Here is a 26,589-nt window from a genome sequence, read left to right on the forward strand (position 1 = left end):
TCTCCAACCGTTCAGCCTGCGCGCATGTCCGGGAAGATCGAAGATCTCCTGGCTTCCTTTGCGAGACATAGCTAACCTTGAGACGGGCAAAGGGAGACCTACGTGGTCGATCCCACTTGATAACGAAGCACTCTCGGATAACCTGGCGTGTTGATCTCCCTCCGCGCCCGTTCTCAGTGGCCAAGACATGATCGAGACGTTGACCTTAATCGAGTTGAGAAATACATTCGTTAGTGCATTTGATGAAAGCTGAGCTGGTGGTTGGTCCCAGATTTCCCACCGCAGAGCATGGTGTTGTGTCTTGAAGATGAATCGCGACGGACGACGGAATGGGCCAAAGTGCACCGTTTTCAGGAGCACACGCACCGGCTAAGTCTAAGACATCGCGTGGTCTCTCTTCCCACCACGCGAAGATCACTACCCAAACCAGGGGCACGTCATCCCAGTTACTTGGGCAAGCTCCTTCGCGCGGGATGGAAGCGCCGGGTGCAGAATCCGGAAGGGATGGCTTCTTCGCGGGTGTCTTGACGGAGGATGGCTGGCGGAGGGGTTGTGAGGGGCCAAGAAAGCTCCCCCAAACTCTCTGGATCGGGGTGGCAACGTGTAATCGAAGCTTTCGCGATGAGGAGGCCTTTTGCGAAAGCTAGGATGGCAGAGACACTAGTCCGTATGCCACATCTGAAGTCTCATTGGCCGGTGCTATCAAGGAGCTAAGATTGATGAACGGCGTGGTGACAATGCGCTGAGTGGCGAGATGGGAAAGGTGAGAGAGTTTGCATTGTTCGCAAGAGAGTCAATTGGACGAGGAGCTATGATCCCAGATCTCCACCACCTCTTTTTTTTCCGGTATCGCCACCGGCGTAGTTCATTGCCAATCCGATCGTTTGTCGGTAGCCACGGCATTACAGGTTTGCTGGCGCCTCGTATTCAAGCTCCGTCATGCCTCCGTGTGAAGAGTAAGTCTCCGGCCCCAGAACGCCGGCCCCGTCCGTGCTGAAGCGGGGAGCATCCACACACACTCGACATCTTCTCCGAGGCCCCGGAGCTATTGGAAAATCGTTCGCCACCGGATATAGCTGGGCGGAGCTCTTAGCTGTGTCTGATGTGTTTGATGTCTCTTCTCGGCGTCAGACCGACCTAAGTGATACATTGGCGATGCTCCACTGCCATCGCGATCGCTGAACAATCCCATTCACGATGGACCACGAACTAGTCACTGGAATGAATGGGGGAGACAGAGACACTCGGACTCCCGGCCAGCTATTGGAACGCAACTTTTAGGTGACACAGAGACAACAACCACCGACAGAAACCCGATCTTGAACATCGACAGCCGGCCTTGCGACGACATGTCAACAGTCATCAACGACTGAATCCTCCATCCAATGCTATAGGCTATTGAAGATCACCCGAGGAATGGAAGCATTGTCCCAGGAGAGGCCATGTACAACCGCCGCACGGCAGACGTTGCGATCGAGGTTGGAGAACGTGCCATGAAGGGGGGCGTGTAGCGATCTCGTCACACCACGAGCAGTCTCCTCAACCCACGAGACACCGTCGACGTAGCTGGTTCAATGTCGCTCTAACCGTCGTCACTCACGTAACTGCTGTCGCGCGTCGTGCCGTCCGTTCCAAGATATGACGAGTCAAGTCCGGGGCGGGGAAGGATTCAACCTCGTCGTTGTCGTCGTCGTTCTCGTGAAACCCCATGTCCACTCCCATCCATCCCCAGCCCGAACGCGAGCTCCAAGCTCCGAAATCTCGAACCACGCCAGCGAGCCACGTTCAAGCTGCCGCGTTCCCTACCTGACATGTCTCTCCATTCCCCAAACATCTACCCAAAAAAAGAAGCAATGGAGAGGTTGTCGCCTGAGATCGATCGCACCACGCATCGCATTGCAACGGCGCCACTCGGCAGCACTCCACAATCACCACACCACTCCTCTGCTGCAAAGGCCGGGCCTCGAACTCTCCCTTACAGCAGCAGATCCTCAACAGCTCCATCTCGATCTTGTCATGTTCGCAGGCGAGTGGTGCTGCCTTCCAAGAGCCACCCCGTATCTCCAAAGAAATTCTGCATCGTCGCCCAAATACCCACCATCATGCGCCGTCCTCGAAAGCGGTCTAGCTGTCCCCTCGTACTGGTCTCGTCCGAAGAGAACAAGAATGTGACAAGCGGAGCCGGCCCAGCCCAAAGGATCGCGGGAACGCACCCGCGAGCCAGCAACTACCGACGACAGGTTTCTATTGTTCCACAGCCCACTTCAACCACAAGCGCATATGCATCGTAGACCGGACCAGAATCCAAAGAATCTCCAATTTTTTTTTTTTTGTTATGCGTAGTCTGTCGGTATGCTGCTAGTGGTTCCCCCGGCTCTTGAGTTGTCAAAGCTGGAGCTTGGGTTTCTGTATGTACCTTACCTATCTGCAAGACCAGTTGGACAAGGTGACAACCGAACAAACGCCCCAGCATGATGCACCTGTTCGAAAACGGCTCGCCCCAGTGACATTTACCCAATCACGTCCAATAAGAGCACTTCAAGCCACGCTTTTACTAGCCATCGCCCAAGGACCGTCGAGTCGGTCTAGGCCGGGCCACACTCTTCACCGCCCATCTCATCATATTTCTGCTTGCAGCCGAAGGGCATCCATATCGAATATCACGGTACCACAGCGGGCAGCACGGAACCAGGTTCTCTATCCAAACAATGCGCGCGCCGCCCACTCAGTCAAAGGGAAAATATTGTCCGATAATTCTGCAAATGCGCTCTCGCATTGAATCTGGTATGCGGCGCAGGGCAGCGGCGGCGCCCACAACGGCCGCAACGCAGCAAGGCAAGGCAAGGAACTGCAGCCCACCCAACGAAACATTGAATGATCGACACATAGTGTTTATGTGTGCAGCGTGTGATGCGGTGGGCTTGCAAACCGTGAACGTTGTTGCTTGATTGAACCCCCGGCCCCATGCCCCAAAACGCGGTCAAACTCTATCACAAGTCAAACCCAGAGCTTGGCCGGAGCTGTCAACTGGACATCAAACTTCGTCGTCGTCCGTCCGGGGAAGAGCCGGCCAGCACCAAGAACTATCCGGGGTCCGGGTTCGAACAACACAACGACTCAATCAAGTTGCCCTTTTGCGTAGGAAACGGGGGCATTTGCGCATCACCCAAAGTGGGATGGAGCCCATCTCTAGACTCTGGGGCCAGGCAAGGTCCTGTCAGAACCAAAGAAACCATCAGATAGCCTCTGCCGGTGGTAAACTCACCTTTCCCCTCCGTTGAACCCCATGATAAAAAAAGCAAAGGACAACGAGAGCACCGCGTGCCCTTTCTCTCTCCACCGCCAACTCCCGGCCCCGCCGTCGCCGCCGCCCAACTCGCAGCCATCCACACCACCAGACGGACCCTCCGTCGGGCCCTGCCTCCTCAAAGTCCGTCTCTGCCGCCGTCGACACCGCTCCAGGGCAGCAGAGGGGGCTTGGGATGATGGCCCCCCGTCTTAGCGTGCGAGATGCCTTCTTCTCCCTCTCAGCCAATGGCCCAGCCCAACCACTCACAGCCCGGCGATCGTGGGTAAGGCCTCTCGGGCGAAACCCCTCATCTGCCGTTCTTCGTCTTCCTCCCTTCCAACGACCGTCGTCATAATCACCACACATCCGCGTGGCAGACATGTCCAGCCTAGCTATTTCAGGACACATCTTGTCTTGTCTAAGAGGTCAGTCCCCGTTCATTCATCCATCCAGCCTTTTAGAAGACAACACCATTGTCTGGCAACCTTCAGCCTCTGGAAAGTCCCATGTCCGCGGCCCGCGGCCAATAGTTGTAGTCGTGCTTCCCGTACCGGTTCTGTCTGCCCTGCGCCGCCGCCGCGCTTCTTCTCTAGTCCCGTCTCAGAATGCTGCACAACTGACGGAACATGTCATCCCATACACTTCTCTCATCAGCCCATACCGAAACATGCACTTACTGTTCTCCATACAACAGCAACACGCACATTTCGCAAGGCCTCCAATTTGTTCCTTCCTGCCCACCCCCAAAGAAAACATACCGCATCTTCCCAGGTCACCAGGAGAACCGGCAAAAGTGCATTGACCCAACAACTCACACGCATCCCACATGCCCATCCACACTTCGCAGCCCCCATCCATCTACGCACCTCTCACAGCTCTCCCCGAGCCAGACATACCCTGACCGAAAACGCACACTTGCATGCTCCTAATGCATCTCCGGGGGGCGCCAGGACGACGAGCCTACGAGAGAAGTGGGTTGCAGCCTACACACATTACAGGACTAAACCACACATACACTTCAATCTGCATACTGCAAGTCTGCATAATACTGACTCTGTCATTTCCCCCCGTTATCCAACCACCGCCAGTTAACCCAAAAAATCTCGCAACCACCATCTGTCTACCTTTCCGCGAGTCGAGCTGCGGTAGTGAACTGCCAACAACCCAGAAACAACTTACCCTTCAAGGAAAATCGTAGCCCGTCACAATGGTCAAACCAAGGTAGGGAAAAAACAGCACAAGGTACACCAACCCACCACACACCGCCCCTCCATCCCACCCCAAGTTGAACACTTCGAGCCACACAGCGCCCGAGGCGTCCCTCCATCTTTCTCATTGAACCGCCGTGCCGCATGCGTAATGAGGTGACAACGGTGCTCCCTCCTAAACACGACCCGGTCTACTGCGGTACATACCCATTGCAATTAAATCATAAAATAAAATAATCCGAACCTTGGTTGCTTAGGGGAGTTTCGGCGTACTATTCCCCCTTCCGTAGCACTCACTACCACCGACTGTGTCCAAGCCGTCCAATGGGGTCCTCATCCCGCCCTCCCGAACCTCTCTTCTTACTGTTCCCTTTTTCCCCCCTCGACATGCCAAAAAAGTGTCAGTGCCATCCATCCTGCCCACACCGTGCCATCCATGTCGGGATCGTCATTAACATTAAATAAAATCAAAAAAATCAAGAAAACGATCAACCTTCTCTTACCTTTTCCCCCCTTAAACCCAAAACAGCACTTCTCCCGCCGCCCCAGGAAAACACTGCCGGGCCACTCTAAACCCAACCCAGCCCGCCTCAAAACCACCCCTTCCCTCTTCGAGCCTAACGCCCACCTTTTCTTTTTTTCCTTATATTCCTTGTCCAAAGACAGCAAGGATGCGAACCCAAAAACAGGGCGAACGATGACCGTTTCCCACCTCGTCCACCCATCCAATCACCGTCCTTCGATGGAACCTTCGACAGCCCTGCCTTTTTCTTTCCTTCTTACACCTATCCCACGGAGTGAAAGGTTAGTGCGGTTCTTGCGGGGCTTGGCTATATGGATGGCCCCGCAAGTAGTGCGCTAACCTTTCACTCCGTGGGATAGGTGTACTTCTTTTCTGCCCTTGTCTCTGGCCGCCTGTCCCAACCATCATCATCCTCTTTGATTAGGTAGTAATAACAGTAGTGGCAGTGGTAGCAAAGTGGCGGTAGTGTTAGTAGTGGTTACAAGTCCCCCAGCAATCCGATCTTCATCGTGAAGCAAGTCCGGTCTCCGTAGGTTGCTTTTTACTATTCACAGGTCTCACCAGCACTGCGCCGCCGCCCTGCACTTACAGAAGTGAACAAGAAAGAAAAAAAGTGAAGCTGCCGTGACAACCCCGTCTCTGCCGTGCTTATCATAATCACACTTCTCACTGCATGGCCCTTCTGCGGTGACGACGAATGACGGCTAGCAGCCCCTCCCCCCCTTCCAGCCTCTAACCCATCCTTCCCAGTCACCAACCCACTCACTAGTCAAGAAACATAGTGGGTGGTTAAGTCTGCGTGCATGTGTGCATGCGTGTGCGACAGAGAAGGCGAATGAATACCTCACTTCCTTCCCCCTAAAATCCGGTCCGATGAGGAACAAGGAAGACGCATGCGATGCACTTTATTCCGTGTGCAAGAGCACAGTCCACCTCGCAACGGGCGCGGAGAGAAATCCAGGCTGTCCATTAAAGCTGAGTGAAGGGCAGGGTAGGCAGGGTAGGGGTGGAAAGGGTTCTTGATAGTTCCGAGTAAGAGAGAGACAAGGAAGAGAGGAGACGTAAAGAAAACGTGGGGGAGCAAGCAGTAGGGAACAACCCATATCGCAGAGTTGTCAGAGAATTGAAAATCCGCCCGGCAGCGAAGGATGCGAGACGTTCTGGAAGAAACCCAACCCGACTGCAGCACGTCGCAAGAAAATAAGAGAAGCCAAAAACTCTACGACTACCAACGTTCCCAAAAGAGGCTGCCCTCATAGCCGTAAACACTCGCAAGAGGATCTAGATGCTGGCCGCCCCGAACTTTGCTGATTTTCCTCTCCATCCCTCTTTTAATATCTAGGATTGATCTCATCCAATGCGACCACCAAGCAGACACTTTCACTCATTGTGTTTGAAATCAGGTTATGGGAGGATGGGAAAAGCTTTCGCTATTCTTTGTATCCCTAAAAAAAAACGTGTATGCTCGAGATGCATGTTTCCATGCCGGGTGCATTCCCTTGATGGGAAATGTTCACCCACACCACCTCTCGAGGAAACGTAGTTCTTGCGCGAAATTGCTTCGTCGCGAATGTCTTTTTGGGTTCTTGGCCCAGGTATTGTCTAGGTCGTCTTTTCCTCCCAGTTGATCGTCTCAGCTCCTTTGCTTGTAACCCCGATCCCAAGAGCAAAAACGACAAGATATGGTATGGTATCTCCAAACGATTGTTCGAAACAAGCCTCTTGACAAAACAAAAGACTCCTCCCGATGTGCCTTCCTCGCACCAAAAATATGCATTAGAATCGAAATATCCTGTCCATCTTCGCAGAAAGAACTCCAACCTCCCAGGTCTTTGTGCCCACTGCGCCTGATATGCTTTCCCAGCTTGATCCGTGATAAGAGAGTCGACCGTCACTCTCGTCTTCCCATATCCCAACTCCGCGCTGTAACAAAGAAAAATAACATGATAAAACAAAATCCCATCTCCGAAATGTGTACAGTTGCCATGGGCAGAAACAATAGAGCCAAAGTTCCGGACTTTTTTTCGCTGTGCTTTTTTTGGGCATCCTTTCCGGGCTTTTGAAATTCCAAGTGGCATAAGGGTCCATATCTCGTAACGGAATTAAGAGTCCATGAGCCGCTTGTGCCATGGTTTAAACGTTGTCGTATTAGTGTTGACGGTTTGTTGATCCGAGGAACCCATCCGGCATGGTATGGGTGAATCCATCCTTGGATCGATGGTAACGAGCACAGGCAGGCGCCTGGCTCAACGTATGATGAGCTATCTTAGTAGCAGCCTTGGAGGTGGGCAAAGATAGGAACCTGGTGGTGGAACGGAACATGAGGGTGGATGGCAGGAGCATGCTGAGCATACTTGACCACGTCTCCCCACCAGAACGGAACAAAAGACTTAGGCGGGCAACTGGGTGCCTGCATAGGGACCTGAGGCATGGGAGCATGTGCCTGAACTTGTACTGCCACTGGCGTAGGTACAGGTCCGGTGTACTGCTGAGAAATGAACTCCTGGTTAGGAGAAAAAGCTGTCCTTGGCTTCTCTGGTTCATAGGTCTGGGTGTGACAAGTTTCCTGTTGCTGTTCCTGGAGGAACTCTTCGTCAAGGTCGTCGATGGTTGAACCGCTGGAGGTAAGCGAGCCGTCGTCGGATGAGCATTCGGAGCCCTCGTCAGAGGATGAGGAGGCAGGGGAGAGGGCGTTATCGTAATCATCGATGATGGTGTCCTCGCAAGTAACGTATTCGGTGGTGTGCTCCGGCGAAGCAGGCGGCGTGGGGAGCATGACAGGAACGGCCGGGATCGTGAAGCTGGAGCAAGTCTGGATTCTGTTCCTCAACTCGGGCAAAGTAATTCTGTGGTCCGGGTTGCGGGTGAAGATCCTTCCCAAGATGTCGTTCAGTTCATCCGACACTGGGAGGATGCTCTTCAAGGTTTCCGGACACCGCGTGTAAGCACGGTAAGTAGAGTCCTCGAATGAAGCTTGCTTCCATGGGTTGCGTCCGCAGGTCAGGTTGACCAGGATAACTCCGAGGCTCCAGACATCATTGGGGGCGCAAAAGTAGAAAGGTCTCCGGGCAGAGTGGTCCAGGCATTCTAAGAAAAGAAAAGAAAGAGTCAGTCGATGTTGGGGGTCGAGAGAAAAGGAAAGTTCCTCAAATGGTAAACCTACCTGGACTCATGTAGAAAGTCGAGCCGCATCCATAGTCCTCAGACCGGTCAGATGAAGTCGCGAGGCCAAAATCGGCAAGCTTGACGGTCTCTCCGTGGTCTGAAACAAGAATGTTCTCCGGCTTCAAATCCCTGTGGTAGATTCCCAAAGAGTGGCAGTGCTCAACGGCATCCAGAATCTGAAGGAAGACGCTCTTGGCTAGGCTGTCGTTCCCGACATACTGACCACACTCGGTGATGTTGTAAAACAGATCACCTTCCGGGCAATATTCCAAGATAACATAGATGCAGTCCGGGTCATCCACGATCTTGAGCATAGACACCACGTTGGGGTGGGCCGATGCCAAGTAGTGGAGACGGATTTCGCGGTTCTGGAAGGCAACCTGTCGACGATCCAAAGGAGTTCCATCCGGGTTGAACTTGCTGAGGCACTTGACGGCATATCGTACTCCGGTCTTTACATCCACGGCAGAATAGACGACGCCATATGCGCCGGTTCCAAGGATGGTCGTCAACTGCAACTTGCCCTCAAGGAATCTTCCCAGTCTCTCCTCCGGCGTTAACGGGACGTATCGTGCTTGACAGTTAGGTGCGGTTGTGATGGGCTGAAGGTTCGCACACTTCGTATTGTCGTACACCGGCGACGCGGGAGGAGTGGGATATCCAAATACATGCTGCATGTTATGTGATGTGCGGGTCCAAGTGGGAATCCTTTTGTCTCTGATGGTCTGGGCTGGGACTCTCGGATGAGGTCCTAACAGAGATGAATAGAGAGAAAAGGAAAAGTAGAAACGGCCTTGTCCTGTGGAATGGAATGTCCTTGGAAGTCCAAAAGGGAAAGAATCCTGGGAAATGTCCTAATGGCCTCTATGGGTTGAGAGAAATGTCCTTGGTTCGCGTGAGATGTCGAAAGTGTGAGACGTCGAGTCAACGAGTCAAACACGGTGCTGTGTCGCCGAAGTTGTTGGTGAGGGTTGAGTGTCGGTGAGAGAGGTAGTCGTATTGGTCGAAAGTTGATGGGCGACTGAGAAATTACCAGCGCTCCCGAGGATCGTGAGGAGATGTAAAGAGGTCGGGGGGAAGGAGCGTGATGAAGAGTCGATGGTCCAGGTCGAGAGGTGTTCTACCAGCTGCACGATGGTGGGATACGGATGGTTGATAATGACTTCCACCACCCAGATGGAGGAACGAGGCGAAATGATGTTAGCGCTACGTCTACGTACCCTTGTCCAAATGTGTGTTGCGTGGAGCATCCACCACGGCCGGTGGCTTCAAGGGACCCCCAGTCGTTGTCGACATTAACAGAGCAGGGATAGCCATCTTGCCATGTCTTGGGCGTGGGTCCACTAATGCACCATCTATTCTTGAGTTCGACGTGAGCAGCGGGCCAGTGGGTTAGAGTTGTTGGAAGGCTTGAGGCCTGAGGGTCGAGTTGACTTTGGGGGCGTGCAGGCTGAGGGGTGTGTAGATGACAAGCCGTGGGCGAGTGACCAGCAGGGTTTCTTCGCCGGGGCGTCGACTAGGGTGGTACTAGGATCGCTGATTGGCGACTCTGCGCAATATACGAGCAGGTATTGTCTGACGCACCAGGTAAAGTGGCCCCGTCCCCAGGGGGTGAGGTGTGTGTGGGCGTGTGGTGTGAGTGTCACTCCCACTCTCGCTCGCTCGCTCTGTTGAGTCTCTCGCTCTGTTGAGTCCCTCGCTTTCCCGTAGGCTCATCGTCGACACCTCACCCCCAGCCGTGCTCCGTCTACCCCTGCTACGGCTACTGGCTGAGTGTGTCAGACGAAACGGATGGGCGATGGGTGTCGAAGGAAACGGGGCGTGCGTGAGTCGTAGCCTCCTAGCCACGCATGGGACGACCCTGACGGGGGGGACACGGACTGTCTTTTGCTCTATGCCCTTCCCTTCCATCCCACGGTGAGCATCGCCCAGTGCCCATGCTGGTCTCTGCTTTGCACCTGCTCTATCTCTCTTTTCTTTGGTGGTCGGTGTTAAGCACGGCGTCATAGGTGCCGTGGTAGGGCGATAGGTAAGCCCTGTGACAGAGGATGTGCAGCTTTTGCTTGCTTTTGCTCCCCCCAGAATTGCTCTTCCATCGTTGGCCGCAGGGCGAGCTTGCACATCTGCTCCTCACGTTGTTGCCCAGGACTGAAAGCCTCACGCTAGTAAGCGACGACCTCGGAAATGATTGAATCGGGCATGGAAGAACAGTCGAATGATGATCGAATGAGACATTAATCCTCCAACGCGATCCAGGAGTCGTCCGCGCAGTGGGATTATGGAGCTGATCCGCTATGGCTTGTTGCAAACACATTATCAATGCCTCGCAGCTTCTGGCATCGTGGCAGGGCCTTGTTGCTGGTACCGGGAAGGGCATGTTGCTTCTGTGACTACCGCCAAACAGCGCTGTGAGCAGGCGACTTGGGATGCCCAGACAGGCAAAAGGCTGCTCACGGGCTGATTGGCTTACTGCCATAGTTTTGTAGCCTCAGTTGGAGCCTGCGTGGCGCTTGGCAAGTTGTTTGCATAAAGTCCGGGGGTCGATGAGTGTGGGCTTCGGTGGCCGGCAGCCTTTCTGTTGCAGAAGCTGCTTCGTAGGCTGGTGACGGATCAATGCTGGGCCAGTCTGGCATCGACTGGCTTGGTTCACTTGGTGCCCATCGCTTCCCGTTCGGGTCCCTTGGTGCCACTGATTGGCCTCAGGGTTTGCAACCGAACATCGTCCAGTGCACACCTGGTTGCAGGCGTCAGGCCCTGTGGCTGCACCGCTCCTCTCATCTGCAGTTTGCGCAGATCGTTCTTTCCCAGCTGATTGGTTGGACAAGCTGAAGGCGACAAATCAAAGGCCGTTCTGCCGGATTTGAATGCTTTCGTAAAAGAGGCTGTTGTTGGAGTGGTCGGTAGTTACGTGGTGATGACTGCTGCGAAGCCACGGGCCAATGAAGCATGTTTCCGGACTTGTGCAGAAGTGCTAGTGAGGAGCAAACCAGCTCTTCTGTGGTCGAGACACCTGTTAGTGGCTGTTTAAACTGGACTTATTCATAGTGATGCCGCACTGGCAATTGCCGGCCAATAAGAGTTGGCTAGCCTTGAGAGCCGTGGTTGTGTTCTTGCTTTGGTTGCGCAAGTCTGGCGGCGATACCAGCCAACTATTCGTACGCTGCGCTGTGCTGGCGGTGCTGGCTGCGCTCGCTGGCGGTTGGACCGAATGTGGAGCTTTCAGGCCGTGAAGGACCCTTCCCAAGAGAACTTTGTGGTCCGCCGTGGGCCGCGGTGGCCGGTCATGCCGGGCCTGTCTCAGCAGACTTCAGTACGAGCGCGGCAAATGATGGACGGCCGTGGGTCGTTTGCTCCAAGTTGCAGGCACCGGAGGCAGCGCTCAGTGAGGATTCAAAAGGACACAGTTGTCGTTACAATGCAGGCAGAGCCACACGGAAGACGACTGACTGGCAGTGGTTCCTTGCAGTGACTAGAATCCTCAGTGAATTCCCACTCTCATCAGGCTCAGCAAATTCCAGAAAAGCCCATCGGCCTTGGGGTCCATCTCCGGGAGGCCCAGCGGGGCCCCCTTCGAGGCGCTGGCTTCGGCCAGAGTGGGTCTCGAGGCGGGTTCAATGAAGATTCGGTTTCCCTCTTGGACGGGGCTTCGATGCCGGCCAGTGACGGCCGCCAACGTGGTCATGGGTCGCACATGGGCCTAGGAGATTAGGAACGACCGTTTGAACGGGCGAGCCAATGGCGACTTGTACGGCTAGAAAGTGGACTTGGATATGCCAGGCTGGAAGCTGACTGGTCACTATCACGACCGGGGGGGAGCCTCCCCAGGCCGGGATGGACGCCGCAAAGCTGCGCTGGATGCGTGTAGTGCATGCTTCTTGCAGCGAGAGACTGCACGTCTGTGTGGCTCGGAGCGGTAAACGGGCAGAAATGGGAGGGTCTGGCCAGGCGGTGATTTGCTGGCAGGGCGAGGTGGAGGTGCCTGAGGACATGATTGTGTGTCATTCTGGTGCAGCAGCGGCAGTGGTCGAGACAGTCATGTCGAACGTGTGGTGTGTGTGGTCCGTGAGGTGTTCAGCAAGCTGCCGCTGCGAGTGTCTGCGTCTGGTGCGTCTGGTGCCAGGTGCTGAGCCAGTGGTAGCCATGGTCTTGGGCGAAGGGTGACACGGTGAGCACTTGGTTCTCGGGCCTGCAGGCGACAGTCGACAGGCGAGCGTCCAGCAGCCTCGTCACGATGAGACTGGGGGTGAGGACGGGGCGGTGGACAGGGGTCCCCAGGCACATGTTCCCGACGAGTGAGGCTGTCGACGATGGAGCCATGATGGATCATGATGTCGGAGGACCCATATAATTGTCTGCAGAGGGCTGATCTCGCCGGGCCAATAGGCAATTTCGGGCGTCTTGTTGTAGGATAGCGGCCGTGGTTCACGATGCAGTGTAGCATCGTCGTTTCCGCGGGCGGTTTGGCGGTTTCTCGAGGTGGTGACTGCTCACACTATGTGCCGTCGAAGAAGGCTTGGCTCCCTTTGGATGCCCCTTTTGCCTTGGTCAAGCCCACTCTGGTTTCTGAGGGTTGAGTCTTGATGCTCTTCCTGGCGTTGAATGTCACTGCGTGGTGGTGGTGTGGCGCGCCATGATGCCACTGTCAGGATCGAGAAGCGATGATTGGGTGACGGGGTCACGTCGATAATCTCGGCTTGAGGGTGCTGCAGGCTTCGATGGGGTTCTCTGCTCCTGCGACGAAGGGGAGGAGACTGAGAGCGGCGTGACGAGCCAGTCCAGGCCGGACCATGGGCACACATCGCAATGAAGGACGAGGAGACGGACGACGATCGATCTCGTAATCCTGGCGACAAGTCGGATTGCTCGGCTATGGCCATTGACACAGGGCCAGGCCAGAGATGGGATACGACGATGCGAAGCGGCGAGTCTCGAGGAAATTTTCTCGGGTGTCTTGCATGTTTGACGATGCGCCGGGCGCGGGACTCGGAAGGAGTGGCGCAAAGCAAACACGAGCAAAGAACCACGGCCACGGTTCAGTTCATAGTCCAGCCGTCCAGCCAGCCCATGGCCGCCCTGACTGCATCGTGTGTTTTGGTGCGTTTAATGTTGAGTGTGTTTTAGTGTTTTTTTTTTTTTGGGCCAGGGCAGGGCAGGGCAGCAGGCAGAGCGTGTTCCGTGTGTTTGTGTGCATGTCTACGTCCGCGTCCACGAAAAGCTGGCGCTTGCAGTGTCAAAACGCAAGACAGCATGTTTCTGGGAGAGTGTCGATGTTGCTGCTGACTGTCTGGCGGAATGGATCCGTTGTCTTTGCGGCGATGCGTCAAGCGGCGGTCGATGCACATTCACAGTCACATACAGGCAGGCACAGGCAGCAAGTCAGTGTCAGTCAGAGGGAAGGAAGGTTGACAGAGGCCGTGCTTCTTCCTTCCTTCCTTCCCGCCCGCAAAAAGAAGCAACCAACCATTCTCGAGGCCACGAACCAATCAACGACCGTTATACCGCACCGACAAAGCAAGAAAGGGCAGGAGCGGTTGGCAGTTGGCAGGAGCAGGGAGGGCCGCAGTGTTTTGGCGGGCAGGAACAGGAGCACGAGGAGGCAGGAGGCAGGAGTGGAGGCGCCAGTGCGAGGCAGGTGCAGGTGCAATGCAGTTGCAAGTGCGAGGCAAGGCAAAGGCACGGCAAGGCAAGTGCACCCACGCGCCATAAGTGGCTGTGTGGCACAGAGGCGGGTGGTGGGTTCGCAAGAAAAAAGAAAGTGCAGGTGCCAGGGGTGGGCTCCTGTCATCCATCCACTCACCAGCACCTGCCACCCGTCAACCGCAAATCGCCACTGCCCACCTCCAACCTTCATCCTCTCTGTCTCGTGATCTCTCCTCTCCCTTCCTTTTCCTCTTCAACCCCCGCCACGAGCAGCAGACGAACGACACTGGAGCAGTGGCTGCCTGAGATCTGCCCATCATGGCCACGAAAATGCCTCAGGCTGGAATTCCCCCGAACAAGCGGTCTGCACTGCGGGAAGTTGGAACTGCAACTGCATCGATCACGGATTAACGGATTCACGGGTAACGCTTGCCCCATTCAGCCTAGCGCATCTGTCAGATCTCATCGTCGAGCTCGACCACTTGTCCTGGTCCAGAGCCTGGTCCTTGCTTTCGAGATGCCTGCTTCTGCTTGCTTGCTTGTCGCTTTGCTTGGCTTTCACCTTCGACATATTGGAACCGTCCCGGCCTCTGCGACGATACCGTATAATCTCAACGAACGTAGAATCAGCACCCCCCTGCCCAACTTGACCGATTAGCCAGCTGTGGGAGGGCTGCAGAGGCCTGCCAGGGTGGTAGCAGCGGCTAGTAGGGGGTTAAGTTAGGGGTAGCAGCAGTAAAAAACAGCAGAATCTGAGACTTATAGCATTAGCATATATAGCTAAAAACGAGCTTTTTTTATACTTTTATATATTATAATTAAAATAGAAGACTGTAGGTAGATTAACTTTATCTATAAATACTTAAAAAAAGCTATAATTTACTAAGTAGAGTTTATACTGTTAGCACAGGTATAAGCGTATTCCGGGGCGTGGTATATGCGCCTATATAGTATAAGGTTATAGATGTGGTAATGTTATGATAAAAGGTAATAATTCTGAGCATTTATGAGCATTTAATTGTATAGATAAGAATAAGGGAACAGATGTATTGTGATGAGTCTGGTTGTTGTTGTTCACAGGTTGCATCCTCTAGTAGGGAAAAGTGAGGGGAAAGATAACCTGAAACGTAACCTGCTAAACTGCTAATTACATAAGGTGCTTACGTAACTATACGTATTACATAGTCAATATTATAGTTATAGGTTATAATAAATAGAGTATTTTAATATAAGATTTTGTACCTTAAACTTTATTGGTTTATTTTATATAGAATATTAAAGTAAGTTTAGCGTTATTATTATTCTTATATTATTATTATTATTATTATAAAAGAATGTTATGTGTTAACATATACTAATTAACAAAATATAACTAATAACTACCCTAACTTTTTCTACTTTAAAGTATGCTAATAGTACTATTTTATATTCTAAAAACCCTCTTCTCTAGAGGTTTCTATAAGTATATCCCTTATAATAATTAATGCTAGTAAAACTAATAATAACTAGTATTTTAAATAAGTTAGAAACTATAATAAGAATACTGTTAAGTCTACTTTAAAAAGCAAGCAGTTAATTAACTACTTCGATAGGTAGTTAAGTAAATAGTAGTATAAATAAGATAAACAGCTTAAGATTAAATATAAATAATAAAAAGCAGTAAGTATTATTTTTTAAGTTAATAACTAAGTTAACATACACTAAATAGATTAATAAATATAAAGGCTATACTATAAATACTATAAGAGATATCTTCTATAGTAGTATAATATTAATTAATATCTATAAATATATAAATATTAGATAATTCTTTATCAGTAACCTCTTTTTTAATATAAATAGTATAATTAAAGTTTTCTTATCTTATATTAGTAACCTTAGTAGGGATATCTTTAACTCTAATCTTTAAGATATTATTACTATTAAGATTAATACTAATACTATATTAAATAAAAGCTTTTTAAACTATTTTAGCTTTGTCAAAAGCTAAATAGTAAATAGTAGTAGCTATTATCTATATAACTATTATATGCTTCTTAAAAACTAACTACTTAAATAGCTTATTAATAAAAATATTAAGAGGTTATAAAAATAATATTATACTTGAAGGGATTAATATTAGCGTCATGCTAAATTATTTAAGTTTATTAATAATTATTATAGTCTTATAGAAACTAGTAATATTTATAATAAATAAGTATTCCTTATTAGTAGTAATTTAAGCATACCTCTTATTAATCTAGCGTGAAAAAAGATATTATTATTAAATATAATATTATTAAATTTAATAATAATATTAAAGTAATAAAAATAGCTCTCACTAGCTTTAATCTTACTACTTACTAAAGAGAGCTTACTATAAAAAATCAATTCAAGCTTAAAGCGCTAGATCTTATTTATAAAGATATATTAAATTAATGTAACCTATCTCTTACTCTAACTACTATAATTAGTTTTACTAATAACAGTTTTACTATTAGAAACTACCTAAATTAAGCTGTTAAAATATTTCAAAAGAATAAACATCTTATTAAAATTAAAAATATAACTATATAAGAAATACTAGTTAACCTCCTTATTAAATGCATATTTAATAGAGAAACCTTCTAACTTAGTAAATATAAACTAGTTAATATATCAGTAGAACTATAAAAAAGAGTTAATAATTTTAATACACTTACTAAGCAATTTTAAAACCTATTTAGTAATTTAATAGTAGCGAATATTCTAACAATAGTAGAAGCCTAAAAACTAACTATATAAAAAAATAAAAAAATATTAAATAAGTTAGTATAAATAGATAATAAGAAATAAATATTAAGTAGTTTATTAAAACTATCCTATAGAGATAACAAAGTTTATATTACGCTATTTAATAAATAACTAATTAAAAATAGCCTTAAAATAGAGAAAATCTAGCTAATAATATAATTTATATAAAACTAGCTTAAAAATAGTATAACACTTTTAGTACTACTTAGTAATTATTAATAGTAATATAATAAACTACTAAAAAGCCTTATTATATATTAGCTAGTAGTAAATACTTTTAAAGTAGCTCTCACTATTATAGAAATATTACTACTACTTAGGTTAGACGTTAACATAATAGTATTTAAAGAATATTGATACCTCACGCTCTTTATAATTAGAGTAGGAGCGCTAAAATCTCTATATAAACTTAAATACTATATATTACTTCTCTTTATATAGTATAACCTTAAGCTTATATAGCTTCCTTTTAAGTAGTATGACAGAAAATAAACCTAGCTAAATATTTAGATTAATCTCTATAAATAAGCGATATTAAGCTATAACACCCTAAAATTAATATATTATAATATACCTAATGCTACTAAAAACAGAGAAAATCAAAAGATAAATAAGAAATAATAGCAATAAAGCATGTATTAACCGCTTATTGAAAAAAGCCGATCTAGCGCTGTTGATAAGTAGTATTTATATCGGAAAAGGTAGTGTTTTGGGTTAGTTAGTGGGGTGGGTAGGGGGGGTGCAGATTCTACGTTCGTCAAGATTATATAGTACTTTACTCCACGCGCTTTGCTCTGCTGGTTACACGTACTTGTACGAATACCAAGTATTGGCCGATGGCCCCGGCTAATACTCCTGCATCCCGAGCCTTAATACTCTCGACCCAAGACCAAGACTCAACCGCTACGCTAGTCCTCACACAGAACACAGAATACGGATACCTCCTCGAAATCTCGAAAGGCTCCAACCCCTTTTGCCACGGCAAGCATCTCACCCTCCCACGCGCCAAATGTGTCCGCTACTGCAGAGGAGAAACAATGGCCAACCGCATTGGTCACCATCATCAGACGATTTGATGCGATGCCAGCCACTGCCGACAAACTGCAGAACTGTGTGCCCTCTGCCATACCAGCCAGTGTTATCCGCCACACCAGCAATAACAATAGACGCAACAGGCAGAGACACTGAACCAACACGAAATCAGACTAACTGCTTGTACGGCGCACAGGTACACCGCGAACAAGAGCATACTGAACATGGGAAATCAAAGCATACCCATGCCCGGAAACCAAACACGCGACATGCAAGACTGTGGCTGCAACATCACCGACGGCACATAGCTGGGGCGGCGCCACTCTGGCGATGCTATTGCTCTTTTCGTTGCTCCTGCAGGACCACATTCTGACTGCGGCCATGCATTTCCATGATCGACCATCAACTGATCCATGGTCCATCTGAATTCCGACCTGCTCCAGCCGCTCGACACGCCTCCAACGAACAGCAGCGGGGCCCGGCAGATTGGCAACACAAGCAAACAAGCAGCACATCTCTCTGTCTCGGTCTCTCTGCCACCAACCATCCACATGCTACAAGGAGGTCCTGGGAGAACTCGTGTCGTGAAACGGCCTTCCCCAAAGAGGGCCGCTCCTTCATCTGCAGCTGATCCCTCAATCTAGATGAGGCAAGATGCCGCTCCGTGTTCAAGACCCATCCATCGCTGTCTCCGTCCTCCGTCCTCCGTCTTGCCGGCAAGTACCCAGCCAATCGTCTCTGCCCGTCTTCAGGGCGGCCAAACGCTGTCAAGCACTGGCTGCTATCTCCCCTCAGCTGAGGGAACGGGAATGATTTCATCGACGGCGATCGCTGGAGGTCGGGGTACGCTTGCTCGAAGTCGGGCACGACCGAACCAATAACCGCCATATTGCTTTTCCATCACCTCGCCTCGCAGTGTGCAGCGTGCTAGCACAGTTGCACCACAGACGCCCGTCGAGAATGTCTCCCTGCGTCCCCCGCAACGGCTGAATGAAGAGCTAGAAACTCGTGGCCTCATATCGAGCCATAACCCCCTCGCACTGAGCTGACTTGCTTGACTCGACCGGCATCTCAACCAGTTGAAACTCACACCGCCTGAGGATGGGGAAATAACAAGCCCATCAGGAACGAGTCCCCAATGCAGCCAGTCCGGGGCCCGGAACCTCGTCAATCTGGCTATGCGTTGGATTTCCCGCAGATGGGCGTCGTCTGCCGCCACTAATCCTCCGGGTTTAGACTCATCGTCACGTCGCTGAAGCCACAACGCTGTCCGTGCTCTGAGACATGTCAACTGGAGACCATTCTCATGTGTGATTCGCTGAAGCAGCCTTCCTTCTTGGTTGGCTGGCTGTTCGACTTTCCGCTAGCCAACGGAGACATCACCATCGCTTGGTGCCGATTGGTCATTCGAGCCTTTTGACGACAACCTCACAAATACCGCCGCGATATGTGTGCGCTGTGCCCCAGCATAGCACGCCCGCTACTCTCGGGTCTGCGCTTCCGGAAGACCGGCGTTGCGGCTTCATGGAGGAATGAGACTATCAAGAACATCACGTCGAGGAATTCTGGTTGAGAAGGCGACCCGGAACAAGATGCCTGACATCAACCCGCTTTCTACACGATGCGGGTTGAGTATTCATGGGTATGTCGTGTCTCTCTCTGGATAAGACATTCTTGTCCCCAGACAGGCGTGTAAGACCGGACTATCTGTTCCAAGCGACGGTAGCACAGCTAGTCGACCAGTCAGCCATCCACAGCATCGGACTAGAGACAGCGGAGTTTACCTTCTCACCCCGAGCAATACACATGTTCGCCTCGCTCACAACATGTGGCGCAGCGTGCTCAAGATTTCAAGAATTCCATGATGATGATGCAGCCTTGAATCAAAGATGAAGGACCCTTGCAATACTCACAGACCTGAGACCTGAGCAATCACGGACTCGCGGCCCTGTCAAATGTCACATCGTAGCATGTTCCCCCACGGTCTTATTGACGAGGCGGGCCTGCGTTCCCGCACAAACTCCTGCATGAAGTAAGTCAGCCGGAATTTTCAACATCGCGGGCGCGGCATGCTTCGTGTGGACAGGGTTGGTGAAGGCGACGGGCCACTCCAACAGTCCGATCAAGATCCAGCCTTGTCTTTCGCAGCAAGCTTGGACTCCCATGTGGTCCGACGCTGCTCGCAACGTACCTCAAACATGCGAGACCAGGCCAACCTGCCACTCACGGAGGCGATCTGTTCATGCGATCCCCGGGACTGCTTCGAACAAGCAAGCAAACCCGTCAGGGTGGATTGCGGCAAGGGCGCTTTCCTTGTTTGACGATGGCAATACCGTTTAGGTTTCTTGCATCCTGTGCCTTTCAATTTGAACATGGCTCCAAGTATCATGGCTACAACATATAGCCAATATCATCGGCATTTTCCTATGTTATAGGTGTTCCTAGCGGTGCAACCTTGCAAAAGAAGCCGATCACATACGGTTCTTTAGCACTGGAACACAACCCAAGGCAAGGACCTAGCGCTCATCAAATCCTACCGCGACTCCCGGAAACCGAAGCTTGGGACGTGAGGCAATGCAGACATACAACGTTTGGTTATCACATTTCGCAACAAATTGCCTCGTGTTAGCAATGAAGCTTCGCCAAACCGACGGGCAATAAGGAAGCAAGCGGCGCGCTAGTGATAACTGTAGGGCAGCGACAGGGGTTGACCGAAATCAACGGAGCGCCGCCGGTGAGATAGAACGTTCTTGGAATCAATATTGCAACCCTTGGACAGCGCCGGCCCCGTCCTGAACCACATGGCAATTTCGTTCTCCAGAAGCCAAGACCGAGCAACGGCCAGAACAAGCAGGAAGACCGTTGCTTGCCCTGTGACAAGATGGAGTTTGTTTCCTTTTCCTGTTGATATCACAGACTCGTCACAGGCAAACCGTCAGTCAGCTCTGCGAGCCACGGTCTCCCTGGGGCTGCTGCAGCTACCAATTCGGTGCTCACGCGTGACCCTATCAGCTTGCTTCTCTGCGCTGAGAGGATCGCAATTTGTGTTCGGTCGGCGCACTTACCAACGAGCCCCTTGCAAGCTGACCGAAGACGCAAACACGCTCAACCCGGCCTTGGCTGACGAAGGCCTCGACTGGCAGGGGTCCACACCGAGGCTGGGATGCCTCGGTCACAACTCGCATCGTCTCAAAAAACCTCAGACTCCTTCTCATCAGTCAGCGCCGGGAAGTCAAATTGGCCAGGTCAGGTGAGCGCGGCTGGTTCTTCCAATAGTGTCGCATTCCATCCCCTGCGCTAGCGGCAACCCAGCGATCTGTGGTTGAGCACAAACGCTGCACTCGAGAGTTCACGGACTGCACGACGACGACTTCCAGTCAGTGACTCTTCTCACGAGACGAAAGAAGCATCCATCCCTGACGGGCCGTGTCATGGTCGATCCGTGCTCGTCGGGTTCCAGGAGGCCAGGCGCCAATGCCACTGCCCGTCAACATTCCCAAGCGGCGTCTTGAGCATCATAGGGGTCTTGAGGGTCCAAGCAGATTGAGACCCGGTGACGACGAGGCGCTGCCAGAGCGCAAAAGTTCGGAAGAAAGACTGAGCGCCGCGACGGCCTAGAACTCTGCAGACTTACACGATTAACGCTGTCGCGTCTATCTCGCGCACGACGGCATATCAGACACGGGTCCTTCATGAACCTGACCAATCCATTCGGCACGCTTGCCACCCTGCACACGGGCAAACAAACCGTATCAACTGTCGCATTTCTATGGAACTAGCAAGGGCGTGTTGGTGTTGGTGATGGAGTTCGAGTGACTCAACTTCACACACGCACACGGACCTCTGTCTCCGGCGCCGAGGGAGCCGATCGCTGACGGGCGACTCCTTGGGAACTCTGATCCGCGCCGAGTTGGCCGGGGGGGTTGACCGACTTGACGTTCGCTACGGAGCGTGGATGCTCCAAGTTGACAGAGTGTGAGTGGGTTTTGACGGACACTGCACTCAATCGGGGACAACGTTCTTGCAAGTTGCGAGTCCTGGAGAGTGCCAAAGAATTCCCACATTCACGGCTACCTACGCACCGGCTAGTCCGGGCACTCTAAGTAGAATTCGACTGGATCATGGATGGATGCAAGGCAGCGCCTTACTTTGCCACCTCCAGCTTTACGAAGTACTTTTTTCTGTGCGTTCCGCAAGGGCTTCTCTGCAGCCCGCGCTTCCATGCGAGGGAGCTGGTGCCAGGCAAAGAAGCTCGACAAGGACATCCCGTCACGCCGATAGGGTTCTTTCGACGAGCATTGGCCCAGCAAAAACAGAGTGCCAAACGAAACACTTGTCAACGGAGAACCCAAAATAATTCGCCGTTGAGTGTTCGTTGCATCGGCCGCCCCACACGGAGACCATGTCCTTGGAAGCCGTGGGGAATAAAGGGGATTTCAATCAATGTTGGCGATTCAAACATCAAATACACAGCCTCGCAAAACTCCACACCGCCCTCGTATACGTGAGGCACGGCTCAATGTGAGAAGCTCCCTCAGGACCGTTTGGGATGCGATGAGAGGCAATGAGGTGACGATGCAACATTGGGCATGACGAGGTGTAGTGCGGGCGAGGAGCATCGATCATCGTGCGAGTCATTATCAACTTGGCGTAAATATCGCATCACTGGCACTCGGACTGGTTCGCAGATCCGATCACATGCGTTCGCTTGATGTGCGTGGGATTCGCATTGTCCACCCGTCGTCTATCAGTTGATGAGAGCACCCCTAGGAGCTGAGCTGATACAACGACGGGCCTACCGTGTTGCGTGGACGAGCGACAAAGAGGGAAGGAGGGATTGGAGGAAGGCATCTCGATGGACAGAGGATCTTCGCTCTCGCCGTGATCTCATACCCTGCATCACCGACCCGCTGGGATTCACAGGAACCAACTGAAGATGGAAAGCATCTGCTCGCCAACTCCCGCGATTCGACCGGCCCATGAACCGGACAGTCGTGCCAGTGTCTTGACACCCAGCGCCTTCGGACGGCCGTCAATCCATCATTGAATCCATCCCGCGCAGATCGTTGCGTCCCACCTTGGGCGCCGCACATGTTCATCGGTCTGTGATTACGTCAAAGTCCATCAACAAACGGCGCTCAAACCGCCGTTCCAGAAAATCCTTCCGATCCATGAGGACGGCGCGCCTCAGCCCGTCAACAATCAACAACCGGAAAGCTAAGAAAGCCCTACGGACGGCGGCGCGCCAGGGCCGTCCGCATGACCTCATCCCTTGCGTCAAGCGTGATCACAACGGCCGTCTGGGTCTCGAGGTCTGTCATTCTCGTCCTCTCCCGAGACACCAACAACGTGAGATGGGAAATTGGCGTGACGCCAGAGAGAGAATCCCTTCAGGGTCCGAAGCCAAGCCCCAACATGTTACATTCCAAGGGACTCTCTTTCTCACCCCTTACTAAGTGCCTAACCCCCCTCAAGGGACCAGCGACACCTCTGACGAGGGATCGTCACTCGCTTCACTCTGCGAATGGGCCACGATGCAAGCTTGAGATGATCTGCGCATTCTTTTCTTGGAAACCGGGCAAATTCTCTCCAAAATCTTGGACCAGGTACCTTCAGGGTCTACTGCGTACGGGGTCGAGCCAACCGGAAGAGTTGCAATCGCATGTTGCATCCCTCATTGCGCCAGCCCGCCCAACTGCCCCGCGATGCCCTAAACTTAATCATGTCCAGCCAGTCACGTTCTGGCACGAAGCAATCAAAAGTCACAGCGTCAGGGAAATGCCTCTGGGAAAGGCGCCCGCCTCGACCAACGACGATCGCCCGTGGATATTGCATCTTGTTTAATCACCGGCGACGCCTAACAGCGCACTTTGCACAGGGCAGGGCGGCAGAGTCAGGACTCAGGACACCCCCGAGAATTAACTCAGGATGTAAGGCGAGCCGTCTCGTCTCCAACGGCGGCGGGCCCCCGGCGTCCCGTGTGCTGCTACTCAGTTGATTAAGCGCATGTAGGAGAGTTGACCCCCTTCCCCGCCTGGCTCCGTTCGGCGCTCCCGGAACCAGACCACCGATCAAGGCCGGCCGTAGCACACGACCAACCAACCCATCCACTGTCATCCCATCGGCCACCCGCATCGTACTACTGCCTGCGCTGCGAAGCGGCCGTCCGGCGCAGGGCGGCAACGGCATTGCTGATCCCCTCGTGCCCAGCTTCAGCTTTGCCTCAGCCAACCATTTACCCGCTGTTCGAATTGGGAGTGGATGAGCGCAAAAACAAGGCTACGGTCGTGTTGCCGTCGTGGACCCCTAGCAATCGGGAACTTGCATTCCCACACCGTCCTGCGACTCCCGTCGTCGGGCGCCGCATTGTGCTACATGGTGGCCTTTTGTGGTCTTTTTGTCTCAAGAATTCATAGGGTGTAATTTGCGCATTCTGCCTCGTCAAAAGAGGATACGGCGAAATAATTCGCTTTGATGGGATGCGCAGCTTTGTTTTTCCTAAGTGTATTTGCAACTATGCACTTAGACCTGTGACCACAACAGGAGGCATCGTAGAGAACAACGGATGCACATTGAATAGAAGCTGGACCAATCTACTGCACTCAGCCATCCAAGATCCTCGACGCGCCCGTCATCCTCCCCCTCGTGTAACCGCAATCAACGCGTGTGTATACGGTGCCGCACACCTGAATCCTGCCGCGGGGAACACTCACCTGAAAGCTGCACCTCAATCTCGACGCGGGCCAACATCGAGGCCGCTCGTCCGTTTTTCCTCTTTGTGTGCGTGATAAAAGTAGATGGGGCGGCCCCGATCCCCAGAACGACTGGATGGGTTACCGCCTGGCTAGCCTTCTAGAACCCGGGAGGTTGGAACGGAGGCAAACACGTACGTATGCAGCGGCCAGGCAAACAAACATGATCTGTCGTTCCCTTCGGTTGGAACAAGGCAGCAGTCAGTAGCCATTGGGAACTTTGGGGAAACGGCTTGTTTGTCCTTTTTTTGAGCGGGGGTTTGCGTGCGTAGCTTGCGAATCCTTTAAGCATGTCAGCCTCGCGCCCAGGCTGCAGCCGGAGCGTGTCTGTCAGGGATCCGTCATATGCGGATGCGTTAGGGAACCAACGTCCTGGACATAAACGGCTTGCCGTATGGCTGAACGCTGTATTCTCATGGACGGTGGTCTGATGCTGCTATTCATGGGTTCACGGAGAGAGGGACTGGCATACGGTTGCCCCCGAAGCACAGCAGATCGGGAGGGCGTGGCCGGTTTAGACGCCGGGAAGCCAACAGCGAGGATTTGGGGGTTTTCTGCATGCAGCTCGCCGCGGGAATCAAATTCTGTTCCTTCATGCGGGGTGGGCGGCGTAGATGACTCCCAGGTCTGGCGCATCGCCTGCGTGCGAGTTTAGATCATGCTTGGTTTTATTATTACCATCTACGTTGTGCATGTTGGGTCAATATTCACGACTTTGGAGATTTAGTTTGGGGTCGATGGATGCATATGTGGTCCTCCCTTCGGCGACCTGAGGTAGATCGTGGGGTCTTTTCACTGGGTACATCAACGCTAGATGAAGGTCGACAACGGTGTTGCTCATGTGATGTAGATCGGCTGCGCGATGGGGGTTCTGGCATTGAGACCGGAGGGTGGCTGTGACCACCAAGGCCAGGCAGGCTTGCTTGGGTTGAGATTCCTCGTTGCTCGGAGGGGGGGTCTAGACCGAGTTGACTGTGCCTCGTGCCGGCAGGTTGAGTGACACAACGCCGGGTGTGTGGGCATGAGTTACACGAGCGAATATGTAAACACCCAGAGTACTTCACGACCAGAACTAGGAGACCGAAAGCCAGACGTGAGGTTGGCCACGATGACTCTTGGGGTCGAGCAATAGGGCTGGAACATGCGCTTACACGCTCACGGGCATCAGATCGATCACATATATCCAGTTAGACATAGAATTTCCTTGCTGCCAAAAATTGATTGTATGTGTAATGAAGGGTGAAGCAATTCAGGCGGCGATGGCAACTATCGTGAACTCGGACGAACCCCTCGGAGGCCTCACGCAAGCAATGCCCAAGAAACATCACCGACCTACAGATGAAGATAATCCTGACATTCAACCCCATCTCTCGAGCGTCTCTTCATGATCAGACCTCAGGGTTCTCAACACTAGAACCCCTATATCCCATCTCATCAGCGGGCCAGGCACACGCGTCTACTCGCAGCGCCATGCCCCCTCTCTCCTGACTGTACAGCTCTCTCTATCTCTATCTCTCCATCGGATCGCATCAACCGACCGCTCTCCTCGGTCTTCATACCGAAGACCCGAAGCGCCCCTACCTCCATCCCTTCGCGCTTATCCCACAGCCAACCACCACTGTCCGTGAACATATTTGTCAAAACAAGAAACCACGCCTCCATCGGCGAACATCTTCAAACGCCCCCCATTCATCTGTATATCCATCCATTTACATGTTTCGCCGCCAGCATTCGTAGTATCAAAGTCCTCGTGTCATCCTCGTCCGTTCCCAACATCAGGCCGCGTTTGAGGGGCCGTGGGAAACAGACGCCCCGCGCACGGGAGAGGTTCGCTCACCTTGTCTGAAGAAATCACCTCACAAAGGTTATCTACTGCAGTCGCTGCACAAATCCTTGGATTGGGGGTAAGAGAGTCAGAGTACGTCTCGCCTCTTGGATACATCAACATCTCTTCGTGAACACATACGCTGGTAGGGCCGTAATATCCAAGCCTTTGTATTATCAAAACACCACATCATCTGAATGTATGAATAGTATCAGGGCATTGTCAAAATAGCTGACGACGACGACAAATTTAGCAAAGGTACGTGAGCATTGTGGCAAGGACGAAAAGAGAACGAGGGTCTTGTAGGGATGGCGACGTGTCCCTGGAGAAAAACAAGAGCCCCTGAAAGTTAAACCTCGATGTATCCAGACAGCCACACGAGC

General features: G+C 51.6%; 1 protein-coding gene across 1 annotated transcript; it reads right to left on the reverse strand.

Annotated features, from left to right (window-relative positions):
• Nucleotides 1-7,286: 7,286 nt before the first annotated feature.
• ran1 (Negative regulator of sexual conjugation and meiosis) lies at nucleotides 7,287-8,862 on the reverse strand (the record flags this gene model as incomplete). Its single annotated transcript, XM_037326317.1, has 2 exons — nucleotides 7,287-8,107; nucleotides 8,184-8,862. The coding sequence occupies 2 exons, from the start codon at nucleotides 8,860-8,862 to the stop codon at nucleotides 7,287-7,289; spliced, it is 1,500 nt and encodes a 499-aa protein (XP_037175969.1).
• Nucleotides 8,863-26,589: the final 17,727 nt, after the last annotated feature.

Source organism: Colletotrichum aenigma (assembly GCF_013390185.1).
Source record: "Colletotrichum aenigma strain Cg56 chromosome Unknown KSG_Cg56_contig07, whole genome shotgun sequence".
NCBI lineage: Eukaryota > Fungi > Ascomycota > Sordariomycetes > Glomerellales > Glomerellaceae > Colletotrichum > Colletotrichum aenigma.